The sequence below is a fragment of the Polyodon spathula genome, chromosome 30 (genome assembly GCF_017654505.1).
Source record: "Polyodon spathula isolate WHYD16114869_AA chromosome 30, ASM1765450v1, whole genome shotgun sequence".
NCBI classification, from domain to species: Eukaryota; Metazoa; Chordata; class Actinopteri; order Acipenseriformes; family Polyodontidae; genus Polyodon; species Polyodon spathula.
In genome coordinates this window covers 6,377,422-6,399,863 of record NC_054563.1, presented here as the reverse complement: position 1 = coordinate 6,399,863, position 22,442 = coordinate 6,377,422, and the positions used below count along the sequence as shown (strand labels likewise).

At 38.6% G+C, this 22,442-nt stretch overlaps 2 protein-coding genes across 3 annotated transcripts in view; one reads left to right on the top strand and one right to left on the bottom strand.

Moving 5' to 3' along the window:
- The window catches only part of capn5a (calpain 5a), a 42,120-nt gene extending 28,110 nt beyond the window's left edge, over window positions 1-14,010 (bottom strand). The window contains exons 1-3 of one of the 2 annotated variants that reach the window (XM_041233323.1): window positions 13,552-14,010; window positions 8,232-8,329; window positions 3,212-3,385 (exon numbers count right to left, since the gene is read on the bottom strand). In XM_041233323.1, the coding sequence (XP_041089257.1) occupies window positions 3,212-3,376 (165 nt within the window). In that variant the 5' untranslated portion in view covers window positions 3,377-3,385; window positions 8,232-8,329; window positions 13,552-14,010. The remainder of the gene's footprint in view (window positions 1-3,211; window positions 3,386-8,231; window positions 8,330-13,551) is intronic. The other variant, XM_041233322.1, reaches the window with a different exon arrangement.
- LOC121302948 overlaps window positions 1-20,706 on the top strand; it is a 30,705-nt gene extending 9,999 nt beyond the window's left edge. Inside the window, exons 2-6 of the mRNA XM_041233321.1 lie at window positions 5,130-5,281; window positions 15,661-16,194; window positions 17,072-17,238; window positions 17,869-18,190; window positions 18,762-20,706. Of these exons, the coding sequence (XP_041089255.1) occupies window positions 15,672-16,194; window positions 17,072-17,238; window positions 17,869-18,190; window positions 18,762-20,401 (2,652 nt within the window). The 5' untranslated portion in view covers window positions 5,130-5,281; window positions 15,661-15,671 and the 3' untranslated portion in view covers window positions 20,402-20,706. The remainder of the gene's footprint in view (window positions 1-5,129; window positions 5,282-15,660; window positions 16,195-17,071; window positions 17,239-17,868; window positions 18,191-18,761) is intronic.
- The last annotated feature ends 1,736 nt before the right edge of the window (window positions 20,707-22,442 follow it).

The following is a 22,442-nucleotide window of genomic DNA, read 5'->3' as shown; positions in this document are numbered from 1 at the left end:
TAACGTGCCTAAACAGTAATAAATCTCTATATTCCTTTTAATCCAAAAGTGACTGATTGTGGATGCGGGCCAGAGGACTCTCTCTCTCTCTCGTAACCGCTACAATTTAGGCCATTAATTCAGGATTTGTCAGCAGGGCTTTCAGTGTCATTGCGTAGGGCTCTCTCTCTCTCTCTCTATCGCTCTCTCAACCAGAAAGAGAGAAAAGAATCAGTAGAGGATAAACTGATGATGCGTTACACAGAGATAACATAGGAGGATGAAATTAACAAGGTCCCAACTGCAAGTTGGTTAGGATTCCCTTTATCAATAGCTGTTATGATTTGAATTGAAATAGGTGAAGTTCTGCTCAGATGACAACATTTTCAGTCAGTCAGTTGTCCTTCGGATGAGACGTAAAACTGTGGTCCTATTGTAAGCAACACTGCAGTAGCAGTTGTGATGCATCATTCACCCCCTAGTCTCTAAGTCACTTTCGATCAAATAAAGATGAAGTGCATTTGCATTTTGCTTAATGTCAATAACAGCCACTGAATGATAACAGCAATCATAGCTTACGATTTTACACAGCACTAGAAAACCATGATCAACGACGCAAGTGCAAATGAAGGACTGTAATATATTTCATCAGTGGACTCTGTAAATTATGAGTGGCTCACCTGGTAAAAGCACAGTCGCGTGGTGTGCAGGGAGAGTCCTACAGCGCAGGTTCGCGTCCTGGCTGTGCAAAGTCGCCAGGTCTTCGCAAGGAACGTCGCATTGGCTCTGGAGGCAAAAACTGTCAGGGACTGTTCCACCTCATTGTGCTACAGCAAACCCTGCTGGCCAGGCACCCGATAAGCTCAGAGTGGACACCTGCAGGGCTCGCCTTTGACCTCCAGAGGCCGGTAGCTCTCTGACATCTGTTCCCAAGTTCTGGGGTAAAATAATTGGGCACACTTTAAAAAATAAAAAAAAATAAATAAATAAACCCTTTGCACACCACAAGGTGGATCATTCATGTGACTTAGCACACAGGAAATGACTTGATACATTTTGTTTTGTTTTGATTTACACACACCCTATATTGTATATCAGCCATAGATAGTGTATTGTACTGTGAACAGAACAGTGGTACTCTGTCAGGTGCACAGTACATCATTCGTATTCACAGGCAGAAGGCGTTAAGCTGACAAATTACATTAGAGAAGCAAATTAAAGCAGAGGCTTCCCCACGGATTTCCAGGGCTGTGAAACTGCTCGGAAAACTGGAACCTTCATTTGTCTGCTTTTCTGAGCATAGCTTGTGTTGTGCATGAAAAAAAAAACAGCCAAAATGTGTGAGAATTTCAAATGTATCCAGAGGATTAGTCAGCGGTGTTGCTAGTGTGAGGTCACTGTGAAAATGAGCCCCTTTCCTCAATGGTTCAGCTCCCCAGCTGCAATGAATCAATCCTGACATTCCTTTCACAGCCAACAGAATAATGTTTCCTTAGCAAGTTTCATCACCATTGGATTAGTGGAAGATATACGTAAAACTCCAGTGTGACATGCAGTCGATAAGTGAAATGCCTGCCAAGACATATGAAATATACAAGGATTGCAGAACATGACGACTTATCTTTGTAATACAAATGACAGCTACCTGTGACAGTGGCATGACCAAACTGTCCTGTTTTAGCTGACTCTTGTGATGCTATCATTAAATTCCATAACCAATAGCTACAGCCCTTGTTCTCTGAGATAGTTATGAAAATGATTTGAACACAACAGATTCTAAAGATTCTAGGCTCCCGAGAACAAAGGTCATTCTGTTCCAGTTGAACAAGCTCTATTTCAGTGCTGTTCTACCACACAACACAGCACTCACTACTGAATTAGTAAAACATATTAGTGTGAGCCTTCTATTGGAAGTTAAAGCAGGAACTCTGTTGTTCAAATGTTTTTTGGTTTTTTTTTACCAGTAAAAACAGGAAGGCTGAACAAGGCAGCTTACATTTTACATAGTGACATGGAGACACACAACATGGCAGTAATGTGATTACCAAGACAAACTGCAAGAATGTGAAAAGGTTAAGAAAGGAATTACAAGGGCCCTATTAAAGAAGCTTTTAAAACGATTAAAAAAAGACAACAACAAAAAAAAAAAAAAAACGTAAGTCCGGACTCATAACGTTATCTTTAGCGATGTGCTAAATATTTAGGGGCAAACAGATTGGTCAGTATGGAATGCAAAATTATACAGCACTTCACAGCATTTTATTGCAGGAATAAAAATAAAAAAAAACCTGAAGTCATCAAAAATTCTGAACACTCTCATCCTCTGGAACTTTTGCTGCCAAAAGATGTTTGTTTCATGTCACAGTTTTTTTTTTGTCTTTCAACAACGGATGTCTGTGAGCCCCAAATCAGCTGACTTCTGCCAAATGCCAGTAAATCAAATGATTCCAAGTGACAGTGATCCTTGTATATTCATCGGAAACCCACGCAAAGAGCTGGACAGTGTTAAATGCTTTCGACTTGCCCTGTGAAACATTTCAGTTCTTAAGTGCAAACATAATGTCTTTACTATAGTTTTGCCAAGCAGGGCATTGTGCAGTCACAAAGCAACCATTACATCATCTCTAACCTGTTCTATTGCCTTTGTTTACTTTTGTTCTTAATGGTAGGCGACGCCCTCTCCCGCAACATACAGATGCCATAAAAACTTCAGAACTTGTCAATGCAATATTACATAGTAGAACATGCAGTATTGGCTCCGGCTGAGACTATTTTAAATGTGTCTTCTCCTGCCCACACAAGAACTCGCCCATTATCAAGCTGGGTTTCATCTAGTTCCTGTCATACCATAAAATAGTAGGATTTATTCCCCTCAATCAAGTGCTTTAATGCTGTGTTAATAATAGATGAAATTCTATTGGATGAAGAGTAAATGATCTCAGAAATAAATTATATGAGTATTCACTCTGGAGGCACAATGCTATTCATGCACTTTCTATAATAAGTTAATACAAAGGCTGGTGAATACAATAGATAGGGCTGCTTTCAAGAGGGGTACAGCTTCTAGTAAATAACATAGTTTTATACCAGCTCATGTTTCAGGTTTCTAGACCCTGAGAAAACAGCAGCTTTAAATTAACAAAATGCACTTGCAATACAAAGCTGCAAACACAGAGGTAAACGATGTAGTGCAGATTACAGGTTGGCAGGGGCACCTTGCTGGCAGCCTTACCTTGGGCCGTTTCCAATGCACTCTGCCGATTGGGTTCCCCTGGTAAAAGAGTGATTCGTCGACTGCAGGGAAGAGCGGGTCCTCAAACAGCTCCTTGTTCTGCTGGCACGCCTTCTTCAAAGCAGCGTACTGCTGATTTTCATAGGGCTTGACTGAAGAGAACATTCTTCAGTTCTACAAAACAGGACAACACATTTTCCAGGGTTAGAGTAAACGAATGCAGCTCGACTGTTCGCTGTTTCCCCGGCTACAGTAATAATAGAACTCACTGGGATTGACCTCGGAAAGTCAGTCGGAAAATGCGTCTCTGCGTTTATTTTGTCATTTTAGACATGAATGAAACAAATGCGTAAACTCTCCCCCGGAATCTGAATTGTTTAACACAAAAGTGTAATGCAATTTCCAGGCAACTTCTTGTATGTGACATTTTTTTCACTTTTAAAAAGCTGAAACCACACCATCACAACTACAATCTTGACTTGAGCTATCATGTGAAAGCTGCTTTAAAAAAGTCCCCTGCAACAATTTGCTTGAACAGCTGACTGAAGAAATTTTCAGAAAGTTGAGTGCTGTTACATAGGCTTGCCATGCAATGCGGATAAAAACCTTACCCAATATGTTTTTTTTGTCATTATAAAATGTACATAATATCCATTTGCAATTGCAAATAAAATATCTGAAAGGTGTGCTTGCCTTTACTAGTCATACAATAGCTATCCACCCGTACTTAACACTGGGTCGCAGCTACCCAGCTAGTTGTGCTAAGATGAATGTGGATTACTGTAAAGACTGGAGTACCAGTTAACACTTTGAAAAGATGGTCCTTCTTCAAAGTTTAAGGTTAGTATGGTATCCCCTGGTATGACACTCCTGCCAGTAGGTCTGGCTATTCAATTGAAGTTATCAAAACCATTTAAAAGCCCAGTTCCATATCCCAGATATATATAACATCTTTATTTTTATATAGTGCCTTTCATAGTGGACCACCATCGCAAAGCGAATTACAAGATACGAGACTAGGGTGTGTGAACTATGCATCAGCTGCAGAGTCACTTACAACAACGTCTCACCCGAAAGATATACACGTTTTTACAAACCTTAACTAGGTATTTGTATTGTGAAAGACAAGCAAGATAAGTAATTATATTGGGTAAGGGAAAAATATTTTCTACTGTGGGAGAGAGCAGTGGTTCAGTATGGATATATTTTAAAAAGCCAACTTGGAAAAACCAGAAAAAGTGTGTAAAAGAGAACTACTGTATTGTGGAGAAAGTCACAATTCATAAAAGGTAAAACATGACTTGTCATCAATGTGCTTATCATGATCATTTTAAGTTGATTAATGAAAATGCATTGACTATTAAGAGTATACTCTTAAAACAGCCACCAGTTTTCAAAACATAAAACTGATAAAGAAAGAAGAAAAATTCTTACTAGCAAAAGATTCTATTTGCAGGCGCCACTTGGCCTTACCAAGCTAATGACTCTTAACACAAACCAAGCTAATGACTTCTGTTAAAATCTCATTAAAAGGTCTTGTGGTTTGAAAATGTTTATCCACTCCAACACAGTCATAAAGGCCGATAACCTGAGCAACCATTAGACTACAACCAGAAACAGGCTTGAAAACATATGACCTTATTTGCAAAGCTTTAACTCAGGGGTTAAATAATATTTTGTTTAACTGCTTAGATGAATACAATACAGTTACTGATATTCATGTGAAGCCTGCTGGCTTATTTTACAACTCTCTAAGATGAGTTTAAAAATGTCTTTATTTTATTTGTAAAAAATGAATTTTTTTCTCCTGGATTTTCTCCTTCACCGCAGTAGTTCCCCACACAACTCAGGAGAACTGAAGGTTCAGTGGGCGTCCTCCAATCCCAAAACCAAAGCCAATTTCCTCTTTTACATCCAGGAACTCGAGAGCAAAGGTCAGCAAGCTACCGGCCTCTGAAGGAAAGACCAGTCCACCTGAGCTCACCAGGCCCTGGCCAATAGGATCTGCTGCTGAGTGATGATGAGGAGAGTCTGTCGGTTTTGCGTCCCTAACCCCCAGGAGCATCACAGGTAATGTGACAGGAATCCCCAGTGAATGAAAAAAAATATTCTTTAAATAACTAGTAATTTAAAGGTGTGCCAATAGAATCTGCAGCAATACCCTAGTCTGTGTTGTTTACTGGGTTGCACCAGGGCAAAACAAATTTAATATTTGGCAGTCTGGTTGTCATGGAGATTCATTCACAGGAGGGGGGTGGGGGGGGGAAGCAGGTTCTGGTTTTGCGTACCCTTTCCATCACACTATTAAATAGGAGCACATTTTTAATGGTCTCTTTTTAATGGAATCTTCATTAAAAGTGAAGATTTGATTTGCTAATGCCCTGTGTCCTAGTGAAGACAGCACTGCAGTGAGATCACGCACTGAAAGCGATTGATTGTAAGTGAAAATGCAGAAAGCTCCCAGACCTCAATCCTCTACAGATGTATTTTTTTTTCTTTTGATTTATGAAAAAAATAGGAAAATAACATCTGAAACAAGGCAGTAATAGAACTTCTCTTATGACTGGCATTGGGGAAAAAATACAGGTGCACTATTTATGGTATGCGGCAACTAGTGCAAGATGTGTTTTCTCACAGTGGAAAAATGAACAATTTAAAAACCAGGAAAACAAATACAGTTCACACAAGGTTGTGCTGGTATTTCATAATCTGCCAACATGGGAAATGTTTTGCAGGCGGAATAAGATTTACAATTTACAATTTGTTTCGTCTGCTTCTGTGCTGGTCCTGTGTGTGTATCACTAATTGTATCTGCTTACTCTCTGTCTAATCCAGCATCAACGTTGAGAGTTACTACTGTACATTATAACAAACCAGCGAACTGAACAACTTGCCAGATTCCAAGCTGAAACAAAAGCACAATATTGGACATGGTAGAACATTCATTTGAATCAGCAAAAATGTACATTCAAGCATCAAAGTAGCAGTGCCCTATATTCAGGTACAATATGCCATTGGAATGTAATTCACTGGTGACATTTACTACATCTCACAGCAATTTAGCCAGTCAAACTTCAAACACTCGATCATACATTCCAGGACAGAAATTAAGGGGCTGGTTTGAAACACCTGTACCTCACTGTGATCGTCAGCAGATGTATTTTTTTTTACAGCACTGGGGGCATCACTCTGGATTGCATGAAGCATCTATTCTTGCATAACCCAAAGTGGGTGATGCAATCCAGGTGCATTCCCTCATAATGTTACATTCTCAAACATTCTCAGATAGTCTATCTGTGAGAGGACTGCAGACCTACTTCATTTACTGTATTGGCATGCTAATGCCAATACGAAAATTCAGCTACACTGGCAGACTGGTAGAGATTTGAGAATCATGCCCTGTGAGTGGAAACAGGCACGTCTTGAACGGTGTTGAAAGTTTCTATGATTTGGGCATTTTAAAATTGTACTTTAATTCTTCAATCTGCTGGCCAGTCAGTGCACATGCATCATGAAACTGATCACGGTAATCTTTATCCACAGTACATTATATACTATTAATAGTACGCTAGTGTGACCTAGGTATGGCCAGCTAATGGATTGTATCTACAGGAAGAGGTGTGGAGCAACACTCAGTTTAGAGAAGAAAAACAAGAACTCCAAGGCAAGGCAAAAGGCCTAAGCCACGACCACTGAACATAGCGAGGCTCATTTTAGACACAAAGGTCAGACACTGCTTACCGCAATGACAAGACAGTAATGTTAGCTCAGGCAGCTAAACAGTGAAATATTTACTAACAAAAGTCCATTAGGGCTGTGGAAAGTTTCAGCTATCTTAACCACCGGGTTAAGATAAACATTTTGTGAACAAACCATTCCATGTACTCCCCCATACATATTTAACAAGGTTTGTACCCTAAAAGCCCATACTGAAAGATAAGCATGCGTGTTTCCTGTAAAATCTGTATCGTAAAAACAGCAATTAAAAAATAAATAAATCGAAACAAGAATCCTGTGCCAGGTGGTGCTCTCAGTGTGCACACAGGCATGAGAATAAGCGCCATGCTTCACTTCTTTCTGCTGCATCTCGTTCCAAGTGGTGAGGGTGGGGACGGGGACAAGTGGTCGCTCAGGAATAGAAAACCCGAGACGTTTGAGTGGTTAAATCCAGCTGGGACACTCAGGAGGACAGCACACTTCCTCACAGAGAGACACAGAACTGTTGTTTGCTGTACGGCTCATCTAACCTGCCAAATAAAAAAATGACAGAAACTGGCACTGATGCAAATGACATGCTTACTGCACATGGGTGTGTACGAAGGGAGACAAATGAAAAGAACGACTTTACTGAGCCTGGGCTTAAAGCTGATCAATCATTTTTGGAGTTATTCAAGTAGAGTTTCCATAATTTACTATTGGAAAAATAGTCTTGAAAGTAACAATTTCAGTTTTTTTTGCTTGTTCAGCTACAAAAAGGCACAAGTAAACCTCATAATAAAATGCGCTGTCAACCTGATGTACTATTTATTTTGGGAATAAACAAAACAACATTTAACTTGAACTGCTATTTGACATCCTTTGTTTTGGGGTAAAGTAAGCCCTACACAACTTATTCTTTACTCCTGGGATATTTTTCTATTTTACAGTGTTACATATTCCAAGGGCTAGCTGAAAAATTAAGGCAAGTGATAAGGCACAACAGGGTGTGTGGTTCAGTGGTTGGAGGTCCCCGGTCCCCTCATCCACACTCATTGTGTCACTCTGAGCAGGTCACTTAACCTCCTTGTGCTCTGTCTTTCAGGTGAGACATTGTTGTAAGTGACTATGCAACCGATGTATATTTCACACACCCTAGTCTCTGCAAGTCACCTTGGATAAAGGCGCATAAAATGGGTTTACAAACTAAATTGGAAAAAAAAACACATATGCTTTAACAAAAGTCATTTTTTATTAAATATCCTTCCAGCTAAAACTGGATATAAGAAAAAATAGTTCCATATACAGTAACTTGGATACGTACCGGGATTAATTCAGGTATGGCAGGAGTTGTTGAGATGCTTTTATAAATACTCTGCATCACAGATCACAGAGCTGTGCAGACGGGGCAGGAGATGCTACCTGCCGAAGGAGTACAGACATGCTGTAGACCAGGCGCAGCAGCAACAAAACATCCATTTAACCACAAAAGGCTCTTTTAAAAGAATGATTTCAATTGATTTGAACCTTTCCTTTTTTTTTACTACTTGAATTAGAGTGAATGGTGTCCTATTCAGACTCATTCAATATCTCACGTACACTTTTTTGGTTTCCCAAAAGGTCAGCCTTTATATAACTCTGTTTTTTATTTATTTTATTCTAGTGGCATATGGTTATCTATCAGTGATTTGGCCCTTTCTGAAAAGACGTGCCAACCCACAGTGATATGCTGTAATACGAACACCCCCATCTGACTTATTTTGACCAAATCAGAATAGAGTATTTAAAATACCCACATTATATATATATATATATATATATATATATATATATATATATATATATATATATATATATCTCTGATACAAGCCTGTGTGTTTCTGGAAATTAGAAACTAAAATGATCTAGGACTACAATATGTAATAGAATACCATGTGTGATGAACAAAGCTGGGGATTGTCGAAAGGCAAAGAACATCACATCTCAGATTTATTATTTCATTGATCAGACAAATATTAGAATTGAATATTACTGACCATTTTATTTTGCTTATTTTGATTAACGCCATGTTCCTAAATGATCAATAACATTGGATGTTGTTCATCTTTAAGAACATTTACTTAATGTTACTTTTTGAAACAACATTCACCTAACATTTCACTGACTTATTTGCTACACTTCAGTGGCATTCGACCCCTGCTTTCTGAGGAACTCCCATTAATAAACAAGCAGGTTCATTTTCCTCGACCTATTACTGTTGTTCTATACTAAAGTCAATAATGAGTCTTATTGTACTGTTTGTCGTATTCTAACCACAATAAAAAAAAAAAAAAAATTTAAATGACTAATGCAACTAGCCAAACTGGAATCAGAAAAACACCACCACACCCTGCTAACACCACAACCCAGAAAGAAAGAAATGTATGCATGTGTATCACATACAACTGTAAGTGCTCACTTAGGCGTGTAATCTCAATGCAAGCCACCTGCACTTAGGAGTTATTCACTGTGAAAAGTAGGCCCCTTTACATTGTAAATTTCTCAGGGATTGTGCAATCTAACTTTATTTTTGGTTTACAGTGCTGCACAACAAAATCGACTCATTTATTGATCTGCTGGGCAGCTGGTTGGACACAGAGCCTCATACTGAACCATCCCACTTTGTGACCAGTCACAGTCCTTCTTAGCTTATGAGATATGACAAGATAAGAGTACAGGTTGGTTTGGCTTCTGCCATTATCCCCTAACAGTAAAGATGAGTAATGCTGAATACCAATAAGGCCTAGCTACAGTACCCAAGGCATCAGTGGAATCTAGGGGTGGGCTGATTGCTAATAAATTCTACCTGCTTAGATTGACTCCAGATTCCACTGATACTCTTGTATTGGATTGGTCAGGAAAAGAACGCTAGACTTGTTTTATTACTGTCTCTTGGGACAAAAAACAAAAACTGTACGGTCAAAGGAAGTTCCATCTTCTGAGGAATATGGATGTAAGATTACTGGACGTTTCATTCATTAAATTTCAGAAAGTTTACAAAAAAAAAAGTTTACAAACTTTTAACAATCAGGAATATGAGAAAATCCATAGAGCGTCATACTGTTACATGGAAAATATTCAATACGAAAAACACAGTAAAACAAAGGTTAACATATGGCTAGCTTTTGATCTTGCTTAACAGAAAGCCTGAATTGAGAACACAGAGAGCCTTGGGCACACTGTACTATCCTTAACTACAGCAGTATCCTCCTTAGAGAAAACAATCCATTACTGCGTAATAAACGGCACACCTTCTGTCTACACTTCCTATACAGTAATGTTAGCTCAGGCAGCTAAACCATTACTGCTGTGGAAAGTTTCAGCTATCAGTCATCTTCTCATATACAGTACAGCAGGTCTGCTGCAGCTCTACAAAGATTATGCCTACTGTGGGTTGTGCTTGGTGTTCTCAAAATAAATATACTGTATGCTTTCATTAAAAACTAGGAATATTGTATGCATTGTTATTAGGAATATCTTTTTAATGACTACTTTAAATATATGGCAGGTCACACTGGTTCAAAAATAACTAAAAAACACACAATGGTCCATTTAATAACACTAATTAATCTACACCATTATTGTTGTGATACATGCTGGGGATTCTGCAGATTCACAGCATTTCATAGTTGTTTAGTACTGGATCAAATACAAATTTAAGCAATAGAAACAAATACTGTATACTGAACAGAAGTTGATTCATAGTAGCTATGCACTAGGTGGCGCTGTCTTTGACTATTCTACAGACTGTTTTGCTACTCTGTCCTGTATTATAGGTTCTCGGTAACTGCTATGATGAAGGGAATGAAACAAAAATGTAATTAAACCAACACCTTGTGCCACAGTAATAATTTTGACTTCATCAGTGTTTGACAAAAATATACTTGAATAGTAATGTAATATTTAATACGAAAATGTATACGATAGTTTAAACCAGCGGCAGACACACTGATAATACAGTCAATTCTCATTTAAACAACCTCAGATACTACACATTTCCTCATAACACTTGCAAGGTCCCAGCCTGAACATAATAGTATCTTATTGTAATAGAAATTCCCTATTCGACAAAGTAGATAGTGTTTTGCTAAACTGGGGCGTTGGGAACCCCTAGTTAAAAGCATCCACTACCAGCCATTCACAGCCCTGGTGTAGTGGAAATACTGCCTGATATCCACACAGAACTGTGCAGAAAGTGGCACCAGGCTTGCATGCCTGCAGAGTGCCCACGTTTCTTTGAGTTTCAGTGCCAGTGTCTCTGGAGGCCCTGTGCTGACAGAGGCATCATCGTTTGCAACCTCAATCCTCTTTACTGGCATTCAAAAAGTTCAAAAGACTCAGCTTGTCAAAAAAGATCAAGTTAATGCTGCATCTCTGTCCCCTCCAATCTGCTTTACTTTCTTCCTCTAGCACTGGGATGTCTTTGACTCACTTTAAATATACTGCAGCATGCCTTCTCAAACGTTCTTCAAGCGTGTGCGTCCATATGAGGCTGCTGCCATCTCCATCCAGGCACAATTTCTAATGGAACACCATCTACAACTCACAGCATTTTTTTTTTTGTTTTAAAAGGTAAAACATAACTTGGAGTTGTTATGGACACTGGATCCACAATCGGTTCTCTGATATAATTCCACATACAGTATCAGGAATGGCTTCAAAAGTTTGCAGCATGAAACACAATTTCACCAGCTTATAAAACAGATCATGTTGCCAGTGTGCATTGTGGAAGGAGAACCACAATGGCCTTTTACATATTTTTATTACAGTAACAGAACACTGCTTCTGGCAAGACTCGATGCATATCACCACTACACAAAGAACAAAATCTCTTGTAGAACATAACCCTGTCATGCCACTGGCTTTCCCGATGGCATGAGCTGTCCTTGTATTACTCTCTCTAAATCACATGTCTGGCCCACTCACTTCCAAATCTTTGGCTTACTGTATTGAATTCAAATGTTGTATTTCCTTTAATAACTACGCTGTGGGACTCCATAACCACACTATGTAATCTGCTCTCTTATCAACTCAGCCTGGAGCGCCATCGCTCTGATAGAACTGGTTAGAAGGCAGTACGGTCAGGGCTTCTATTTTCTACCTCATCCAAATTCACTTGAAGCTGTATTGGGATTAAGGTGTGGCACAGTGGCATAATGAAGAAGCAAACCCAACAGGTGCCACCAATCACATTTTCTTCAAGTGTAGACAGCTTCAAATGTCATTTTGATCAGATTCCAAAGTGTTGGCACTGAACAACCTTTCTCATTCCAGTCAAATCATGTGACAGTAATGTCTATTATTCAGTAAATGTCTACATTTACTGAATAATAGACAAAGAGCATTGATGGTGAATGGAATGAGGAAATGTGGTCAAACCTGGCACTTCGGATTCTACAGACAAGCTCAAAGCAAGTTAAAGTCAGGTAAAGGCATACCTAGAAAAACATCACCGCTCTGTATTAGAGCAAGGGAACCTTGAACCACTCTGAAAGATGGTAAACAACCTAAAACAGTAAGGGGGATGTTGAAACACAATGCAAATGATTGAAACTGGCCTACAGCACAGGACCTGCTTGGGTACCAGAAAGCAGCATCTTTGCATATTAAAGTATAAACAAACATACAAACAATGAAACAAAACCTCTTCAAAATAAACGAAGTTCAGTGAGGTTTATCGACGCTTGCCTTAATGTATAACCAGTCAAAATGTTCCAAAACGCATGTTGTGCTAAAATACAAACGGGACTTGAGTAACCAAGTGTCTGAATTACAAAAGAAATACATTGGCCAATGAACTAGAGCCATACTTAGATTAAACCCGTTTCGCCACTACAACTTAAGTTTCCAAAAATCACATGTCCTAAAAACAAATGATATCAGACTGTGACCATGACTGGAACTGTAAACAGTACTGCAGCGGTTAGGGTTAGAGGAAGAACCTCTTCAGTCTTCTGACAGTGACAGCTTCCAAACAGTACTGAAAGGTTAAAACAGACAGACGCGCTAACAGCAACAAACACGTTTTTCATGCACTGTCTCAAACTACAGGTAGAGGCATACCGTTGTCAGACCTATTTAGCTCATGTATTTAAATAATAAAACCACAGTGTATTGACTTTTCTTTTTATGTTTACGTACGGATTTACTCCAGGGCAAGGTGGGGCATCATCCGAAATGCTTGAATAGGTAAGCACAGAAAATAAGTCAGAAACCTGTTTATGAAGGAACTTCCCTGTAGGGGTGAGAACCAAATTCCAAATTTAAAACAAACCCACCCACTCACACCAGTGTCCACAACTCTCGTCATCAAAGTAAAAGGCATTGCATTCTAACATTCTAAATTTCATACTTCATGCACAACACTCTGCACCACCCCTTTCTCCTATGCTGATGAAAACTGTCTAATAGACGAAGCGTTGACATAATAAACACACGATAGGCGACACGCGGTGTTGTAGTAACTGAACAGATTTTTAATGGGATCGTATTTCAGCATTGCTGCTACAGCCAGCTTCCTCGTGGAGTGTGTCATGTGCTGTGTCTGTTTTCAACAGGTTTAAACACATCACTGAATAAGCCAGGTCCTGGTATTTTTTCCTTACCTGAACGGCGTCCCTGTCCCTCGGTGACGTATTCCGTCTTCTACTCCTGGGATCCAGCAGCAGTGTGATCTGTGCTTCACAGCCCCTGGCACTCACACATTTGGGAGGAGCGGGCAGACAGCGGCGAGCGGCACAGCTCAACTGAGCATGTGCGACCACTCACAGCCAGCAAACGACTGTAGTCTAAACTGTGTTTGCAAAAGCATGCCTAGTATTTGTTTACTTAATAATGTACAGCCGATAGAACGCCAGTAATCTGTGGAAAATAGAGGTTTAGGTGGCTTTCTTTATTCAATACATGGATTCTCAGACTCACATATAATTGGAAGTGAATTACTCTCTCGCCGAGTAAAGGTGTAAAAGCGTGCAGTTCATTCAGTTTCGCCAGCGGGATTTTTCGTTACAGAAATACAATCTCCATTTCCTACTGTTCCCCACCCTCTGCTTATTCACATACCTTCTGACCTGTTCGGTTCTGTGTTGAAGCACTGTTGTTACTGATAATGCTGACTCCTGTAAGAGTAGGCAAGTGCAATAATACGCTACCTGTGCACAGGTCTGATATTGAACAGCGGTCACGTGCAGCTGCGTTTCCATAATATTCTGCAGATGCGTGTGCAATCATTGTTATGCACACATAAGACGTTGTCATTGTCTACTGTCTGACTTTATAACGAGTGTTTTTGACTGCACCACCTTTTCCCCACCTTTAACCAGCTGTATACAAAAACTACACTGAAAAAAATGAGGCAATTTTCCAACAACTCTTTATTTTGTTCTTAAAATATACGGTTCCATTAATGCTAAAAAGGTTCCAACTATATATATTTGCCTCACTCCAATCATATTCTGTATTCATTTTATTCAACATGTATTCGGATCAACATCGCCCTCTGGTGGCCAATTCCAAAAGTAAATATTATTATTATTATTATTATTATTATTATTATTATAATAATAATATTATTATAATATTAATAATAATAATAATAATAATAATAATAATAATTTTCATTTTACGTTTCTTGGGCACGCTGCTATAAAGTGGTACGAAGTTAAGCTACAGTTTTAACGCGTTTAAACCCTAGTTTACTCTACACCTAACCAAACGCTATCTAGTATTAACCTTTACAATGTATGTCAGTTCCTTTACAATGCTTATATATGATTGTGTAGCTGCTTGTATGACTTCGTAGCATCATATAATGATCAGAACAAATTACACAGAAACGTACACTTGTGTGATTCTCTGTAAAGTGTTACATTCTGGTAGCTCATATTAATCTAGTCAATATTATTCTGATCAACGTGGAGGCACGTTCTAATAACGGGGAGCAAATGAAAGGCAGACCATCTCCCCAAATCACAGTGGGAGCTGTGTCAGCTGTTAGTAAAATAACGGTTAATTTTTAACTTGAAGGATGGAATCATGTGAAGATTGTACTTTACACCTCGCCTTGCTAAATACAAAGCATGCACTAGAAGGCCGCGGTTTCAATTGAAATTCTATTAAAGAAAGAAAACGCGCAAAAGAAAGGAAGATTAATTTGTAAAGATCTTTGGCTGCATTCTTTGCAACTGCTGACTGGCATCTGTGGGTGAGTCACAAACAAACAAACCTTCATTGTTTTGTTTAATTCCTAAACTATATTATACTATATATATATATATATATATATATATATATATATATATATATATATATATATATATATATATATATATATATATATATATAGTTATAGTTCCAGTGCCCCTGCTTTTTAGATTCACTAAGGTACACATATCTCAATGCTATATTACACAGCCGGTGATCATAACATTGCTCTCCGATATGGCAGCTATATTGATGTCATGTGAGGTTTGATGCTACATGATATCCAGTTTGCACAATAATTTTGACGGGCTTCCATTTCTTGCAACAGTGCTTTTTAACACAGTGTACTACAGCAGACTATTGCATTGAACAAGGCGGTGTAGGGGGCGAGATAATTCACACAATAGGATATAAAGCCAAATGATATAATGTATCCTTTTCCATATCTTTTGTTGTTAGCTCCAGCTTTCACTTCTTTTGTACCTATTGTAATTGATCTGTATCTCTTCCAGGAATTGTGAAGATGAAAGCAGGCCATGACTCAAAGCAACAACCCCTATTGTTTTTCTTATATTTTCTATGTCATGCTTGCTGTGTGGCATCGAAAGACTCTGCCGACTCGTGCCAATGGTTGTGGATAAATAGCAATGATCTGACAGTAAACTGCACCAGCAAGGACCTACGGGCGGTTCCTCAAGGAATACCAGTACAAGCCTACTCCATTCAATTGGATGTAAACCGAATTTCATGTGTAAGAAGATCCGATTTTCCCCAGTATGCTTTTAACACACTCAAATTCAACCTCAGCCACAATCGCGTTAGAAAAATAGCAGACGGGGCTTTTGAGAGTTTTCCAAACCTCGAACAACTGGACCTGAGTAACAATCGGATCAAAACCCTAAGGGATGACTCGTTCCGGGGGCTTTTAAAACTCAAGGAACTTCATCTGGGAAACAATGTCATTTCAGAAGTCCCTCTGTTTCACAACCTTCTTAGTATACAAGCTCTGTGGTTACAGAGCAACGGGCTTATTCAAATTCCAGCAGGTAGGTACTGTAGGGTTAACATCTGCACACTCCCAACAAGGCAGTGAACGAGAGGGAAAAGCTCCAAGCTGCCGTTTACATTAACAGCTTTGCAGCTGGTAAGTGAGAAACAAGGGAGACATTTGTCAAATGAGAGACTATCAAACAAACCGGAGTGTCTGTTAAGTTTTCATTATAATGCAGTTAGTGTGCGACTTTTTTGCTTGTTAAGCAATATTTGAAATTAATTTTAAGGAAGCAAAACACAAGGTAACTTATATTGATTTCTTTAGTTTGGAAATAAATCATTTAATATCTCATGAGTATTGTTAGATTTCATTTTAATATGTTTTAATGTAGTCTACACCACCCAGTGGTTGGACGTTGTAATCGCAGTATTAAAAGAAAATCCAAGGAGAATGTATTCTTATGATTTGAATCAGTACCCACAATTCAGCCATTCACTACTAATAATGTATGTTTGTGATTAGGTATTGTTATTAAACTATATACCTGATTTCATTAACATCTTTAATATAGTGCATCAAATTCTTTATCAGAGTCATTGATATACAAATTGGTGTATGTATGCCATTTCACATCCTGGCGACTTTTGTGGCCTCAATAGAGCACTCAGAATAATGTCAAACCTCCATCTACACAACGTACAACAGAGCGTAAGCATTAACCTGCAAAACTCTGCATTTAGAGGATGTGGGAAATGGCACGTGTTCAGTGTGGTACTTCTTACTATTGGGATAGATTACTGATGGTGTACCGCCTGTACTTTGACATGTTTCTTAGAGATCTACCGAGGCCACATTAAGGATTTAAAGTAGGCTGTTTCTGTTGTTATGGTAGAATTTAGCGTTTGCTTTATTAACTATTCTTTCTGCAGTGAAGTTCATGGCCAGCCTCAAAGTCCTCTCTCTGGCAAGCAATAAGATTGTCTCGGTTGATTCTGGAAGTTTCCGAGGCTGCGGCTCGCTGGCTGAACTGCACATGCAGCACAACTTGATATCCAGAGTTGCTGGGGAGGGATTTGACGGTCTTTTTCAGCTCAAGGTAAAAACATTGCAAACTGAAAATCAGATGCAAGGTGCAGTAGAAACAGAGACAGACAGATGGATGATATAGAGATGGATAGTTAACCGATACATGTATTGATCTATCCAGTATGAATCCAAATCCATTATTGATATTGATTAGTGATATACTGAAGGCGCCAGTCGACATATATCCATTTTTATACTTAAGGTGATTTAATCAATTTATATTCCATTGGATAAGCCAGTGTGATTATTTAGAGCTTTTTACAGTAACAGAGTCCCCTGGATTGCATTAACCATATTAAAATCTTAAATGAAGGGGTATCCAGGCATAAGTGATTGATGCTTTAAAAAACAAACACAAAAAAAATCTAGCTGTGTTTTATCTCAGCAGGTATATGTTGACCAAGTCAACCCCTTAGGCAATTATAATGGTATATTCCTTTTTAGCACAAGTTTATAAACAGTATCAGAATCTAAAGGCCTGTGAAGGTCCTTGTCCACCTGTCCATATGCCACCCTTACATTTTACATGCTGTGGATGTTAGTGATGAAGATTGGCTTTTTTACGACTGCTCAGGTTTTGTTTTTACACAAGCGTCAGGGAGCTATGTTACTGACATTTATTAATATCATTATAATTAAGATGCTGAATCTGAGCTGCAACCTGCTTGAAACGATCCCTCCCAAGGCCTTCCAAGCCTTTGTTGCCCAGGAAACCGATTTAGTTTTACACAATAATCCTTGGCAGTGTAATTGCAACATGGACGAGCTGAAACGGTCTGCTCCCACTTCACTGGCACAGAGAATCAGATGTCACACTGGGCCTCTTGCTGGTCATTACCTGTCAACAGTCAACCAAGAGCAGCTGACATGCAAAGAGTCCCTCAGAGTTTCACACGTGGTCACGGTGACAGTCCCAGCTGGAAGGGGGTTAAAACTTACATGCGAGACAAAGAATAAAAAAGGTAATAGTCCTACAAATACGGCATTGGATCTTTAGACAGGGTATCTGCTGTTAAAGGGATACAGTCTGATTTTCTTCCCATTCCTATGCATGCTCTCTATTGTTGTTTCTGTGTAGTTCATTATTTACAAGGCTTAATAACTACTGTACCTTTCAACCACTGGGACTGCTTCTGTACAGACTTTTATAAAAGCTGGATATCTGAAGTGAGGTTGTTTCACTACTCTGGCTGTGCAACTGTAATTCTGCATCTTTGGGGTAGTAAATGGAAAATTTCTACACAAAAATCAGTTTAGGAGGGCAGAATTTACTGCTAGTAACTGGAAGCCAGAAAACCTCCCAGTTTAAATACACTAAGATTATTTTTAATCTTTCGTTATACTTTCTGCCCCATTTTATTTCACTTTCAATAGGTAGTCCAGTGATAAAAACTGAGTGGCTTCCAAGCTCATTTAAATGAAAACTTGAATCCTGCAGCACACGAGGAACTATGTAGAATACAATGGCTAAACTTTCTTCTGTCTCTTAAACTCTGTATGCTTCTTTGACCCATGTTGTTTGACCTTTTGCAGGACAATTACTTTACTGGCAGACTCCATTTAGGCAACACACAACCACGTCAATTTACAGCAGTGAAGACCTTACCTTTGTGTTGAGCGATGGGAGTTTAAATATTGTCAGGTTCTCAGCTCACCTCTCTGGAATATATTACTGCGTCTTTGGCTATGCAGAAGAAAAACTGATAACACTTTACAAGGTCAGTTTAATGGATCATGGTATTCTAGAAAGGGGGCGATTAAGAGAAAAAAGGGAGTATGAGCAATATGTAGAATTAGTGTCAGAGGAGCACTTTGCCTCTGCTATTGCTGCTTCTGTCATCATTACTTTTTTAGGTGCTTTCATTCTTGGTGCAATCAGTAGGTCGTTTTTCAATGAGTGCTGCAGGAAAATAAAACCCCGCAGAAATGCAACAAAAGCCAAACTAGGTCTTGAATTGAAAACAGAACCAAGGCAATATGAAAACATGGTATTTGCAATTAATGAAGAACCAAAAGAAGAAACACCAATCTATGACATTCTCAAAGGATCAGAGTCTATAGCAGAGGAGTCCAGCAGTGGCCATGAATGTTCCTATGCAAAACCGATCAATACTCATAAAACAATTTCCCTTGAGGTGCCTGAACCTGACAAAGAATTTGATGTTTCTCCACCGCGACCAGCACCCAGACTGAAGTTCCCACCTCGTAAACAATCAAAAAACACTGAGATACCAGAGGGCGCACACAGTGAATTAGCTCACAGTCTACACTGTCATATAGGATCGCCAAGGTATGAAATTAGAACCAGTCACACTGATGCAGAATACGGTCCCAACAGCAACCTCTCAACAGATAACATTCCAAGTACATTACCAGCAATAGGAGAAAACAGTGAAGCAGACTACGTAATTTTCCCTGTTTGCCATTATACAAAAGTGGATCCTGTCCAACACTCCAGTATTCCTCTTTCTGAAAAACTGTTTAACCACAGTGCAATCATTCCAAACTCCCCGCAGACATTTCAGAACAATACATCATATGTAGCATTTCCTGAAGAGCCGGGAACAAATGCTGAAAATAGTGTGGGTCTTCACAATAAAAAGAAAGGGTTGGATTTAGACAAACCTCTTTGTTCAGAGGAAGAAAATGTGAAAGCCAAACAAAACTTTCTCAAAACAAAAATGCAAGAAGGAAGTTCTGATGTAATTACTGAAGAGGAAAAGCCCAATTATGGAATTTGTCCCAAAGTCAACCTTGATAAAACAGCGAAAAGTGAAAATCCAGAAGCGCACGGAGAGATTAGTCACAAAGAACAACAAACAGTTGACCTAAACCAAAGAGATCAGAACTCAGGCATGAATAAAGACAACCAGGAAGGTCCTTCGTCCAGTGAGGAATCAGGAGAGCTGTCTCAACACCAGCCCAAGGCAGCCAAGCGAAGAGTTATCAAGCTGTACAACTACGATGAAGAAGGAAAGCTGTACGATCACATTAAAAGTTCAGAAGAATTTGAGTCCGAGAGCGAGCCAAGAATGAAACGGAGGTCATTGTCCCTGACTCGGCTGAATGCAATTATGAGCGTAGCATTAGCAGAAGACTTCAGTTCGGAATCTAAAAAGAATCAGAAACAGTCAAACAGGGACGAAAATGACATGTTCAATATAAAAAAATAGGGATGCACTTGGCTTTCAGATTAGACTTCACTTTTTAACTCTTATCCAGGCAAGTCAATTGGCCATATCAGAAGATCAGGTCATGAGAGCCTTTTTTTTGTAGAAAATGCATTTGCAAATGCAGAAAAGATTAAACATTTTCTGTCCAGTAGACCAGAATTGCCCAGATAATGGTTTAAACAAGCACTGGTATTCTGAATAATAACTGTGCAATTGATCTTTGATCAGTAGGTGGATATGAAAGTAGAAATAACACTGAAATCAAATTTAAACAAATGAAAACACTTTAGAAAGGAGAAATTATTAGTCACTATATATATATATATATATATATATATATATATATATATATATATATATATATATATATCTTTACACTCCTGTGATACTGAAATGAACATCCCTCTTGTTAACAATACCATTTTTTTTTAAGACTTCTCAGGGATGATCAAGTTTAGGCAATTATTTAACAATTGTAATACTGTATAAAACCTGTCAAGTAAATAAATTCAATTTGACCTTTGTGGTACAAACTGCACTGAACAGTAATGTGTGAAATGTCAATTATCTTGTTTTGCATTCCAGGCCAGTGTACCGGACACATGGTGAAGTTTTGTTAATCTGAACCTTTTTTGTTACTATTTCTGTTTTCGTCTTCCAATTGTTATAGCAAGAGCAATTTTGTATATGGTTAGTCAGTGTGTTTTTATCAATTATATTAAGTTACTCAATAAATAGCAGTGATAAACTACAACTAACAAAATAAACTACAACCTACCAAATTGTTGGGGGGGGAAGGGCATGAACATCTTTACTGATAGAAAATTAGCACCACTGACGTCATCAATATGAAGACTTTTGGCTGGTTTCCCAGACTCCAATTACCAGAAGTCTTGGACTACTTTACCTAAAATAACATTAGTTAGTCTGAGATTAGTCATAATCAGGGTCTGTGAAACCACTGGTTTGTGTTTGTAGACTGTAGTTCTGTGACGAACATGGAATTTTCATGTTCAGATATCCGTTCAAGATTCAGACAATACGCTCATTTGCACAACGTTAGCAAAGTTACATGTACCACTGTGTGTATTATCATAGTGTTAAAGTTGAATAGTTTGGAAAGAGCTTACTTTACCCAACTGAATTAACTACACAAATTATTCTTGCATGTATTACAGGTAAAAACAGTACATAATAATAAATACACTTGAAATAAAATGTGGAAAAGGTGCATTAAAAAAAACACACCATTTACTTCTCTTATTCTACTAAAAACTAGGAAAAAATAAAATAAAATCACAAGAGACATTTCATTTGCAAGTTGGACCACTACTGCATTTTGGGGTGACGTACCCGATCACCTTGCAGGCAGAAACAGACCCCGACTGACTCTCTAAATCTAAAGCAGAATCTGCAGCTTGTGTTGCCTGCACATGCTAACCTGCACCCCCGTTAAAATGCCAGGGTAAATACAGAACAAAAAAGCAGCTGTATTGATCTTTTTTTATATAGAAATCCCACGTAGACAGAGCTATTTTTCAATTTTTAATACATGCTGCACTTATTCTGGCAAGGTGGTACATCTGTGCAAGGCGAAACACTCTGCGATACGTATTTCCCATTTGTATCAATTGTGTAATATCAGACGAACAACGACATGTTTTTTTTTGCCTTTGAATACATGTAAAACACACGTTTGTTTGGACATTTGTACCAGCACTAGTAAACTAGACATGACAAATGTAAAGTTTACCTGAGGGCAGTGCTGGGATATAACATTAGGCAAGCGGCTGGTATTCTGGACCATTGATGCAAAAGCTCTGGTATCCTCACACATTTAAGTTGCAGTTAATAAAACACAAAAAGCACAATCATATACACTACCTCCAAGTTTCCAAATTTCCCCCCAACAGACCTAAATTACTCCACAAGGTTTAAAGGGCAATCTTGGATGACCTGGTAATCCCTTCATTTTATATTTTATTTTATCACTTACTGTGAGGTAATGTAAAGGGCCTGTGGCTGTAAAGATCTCATGACC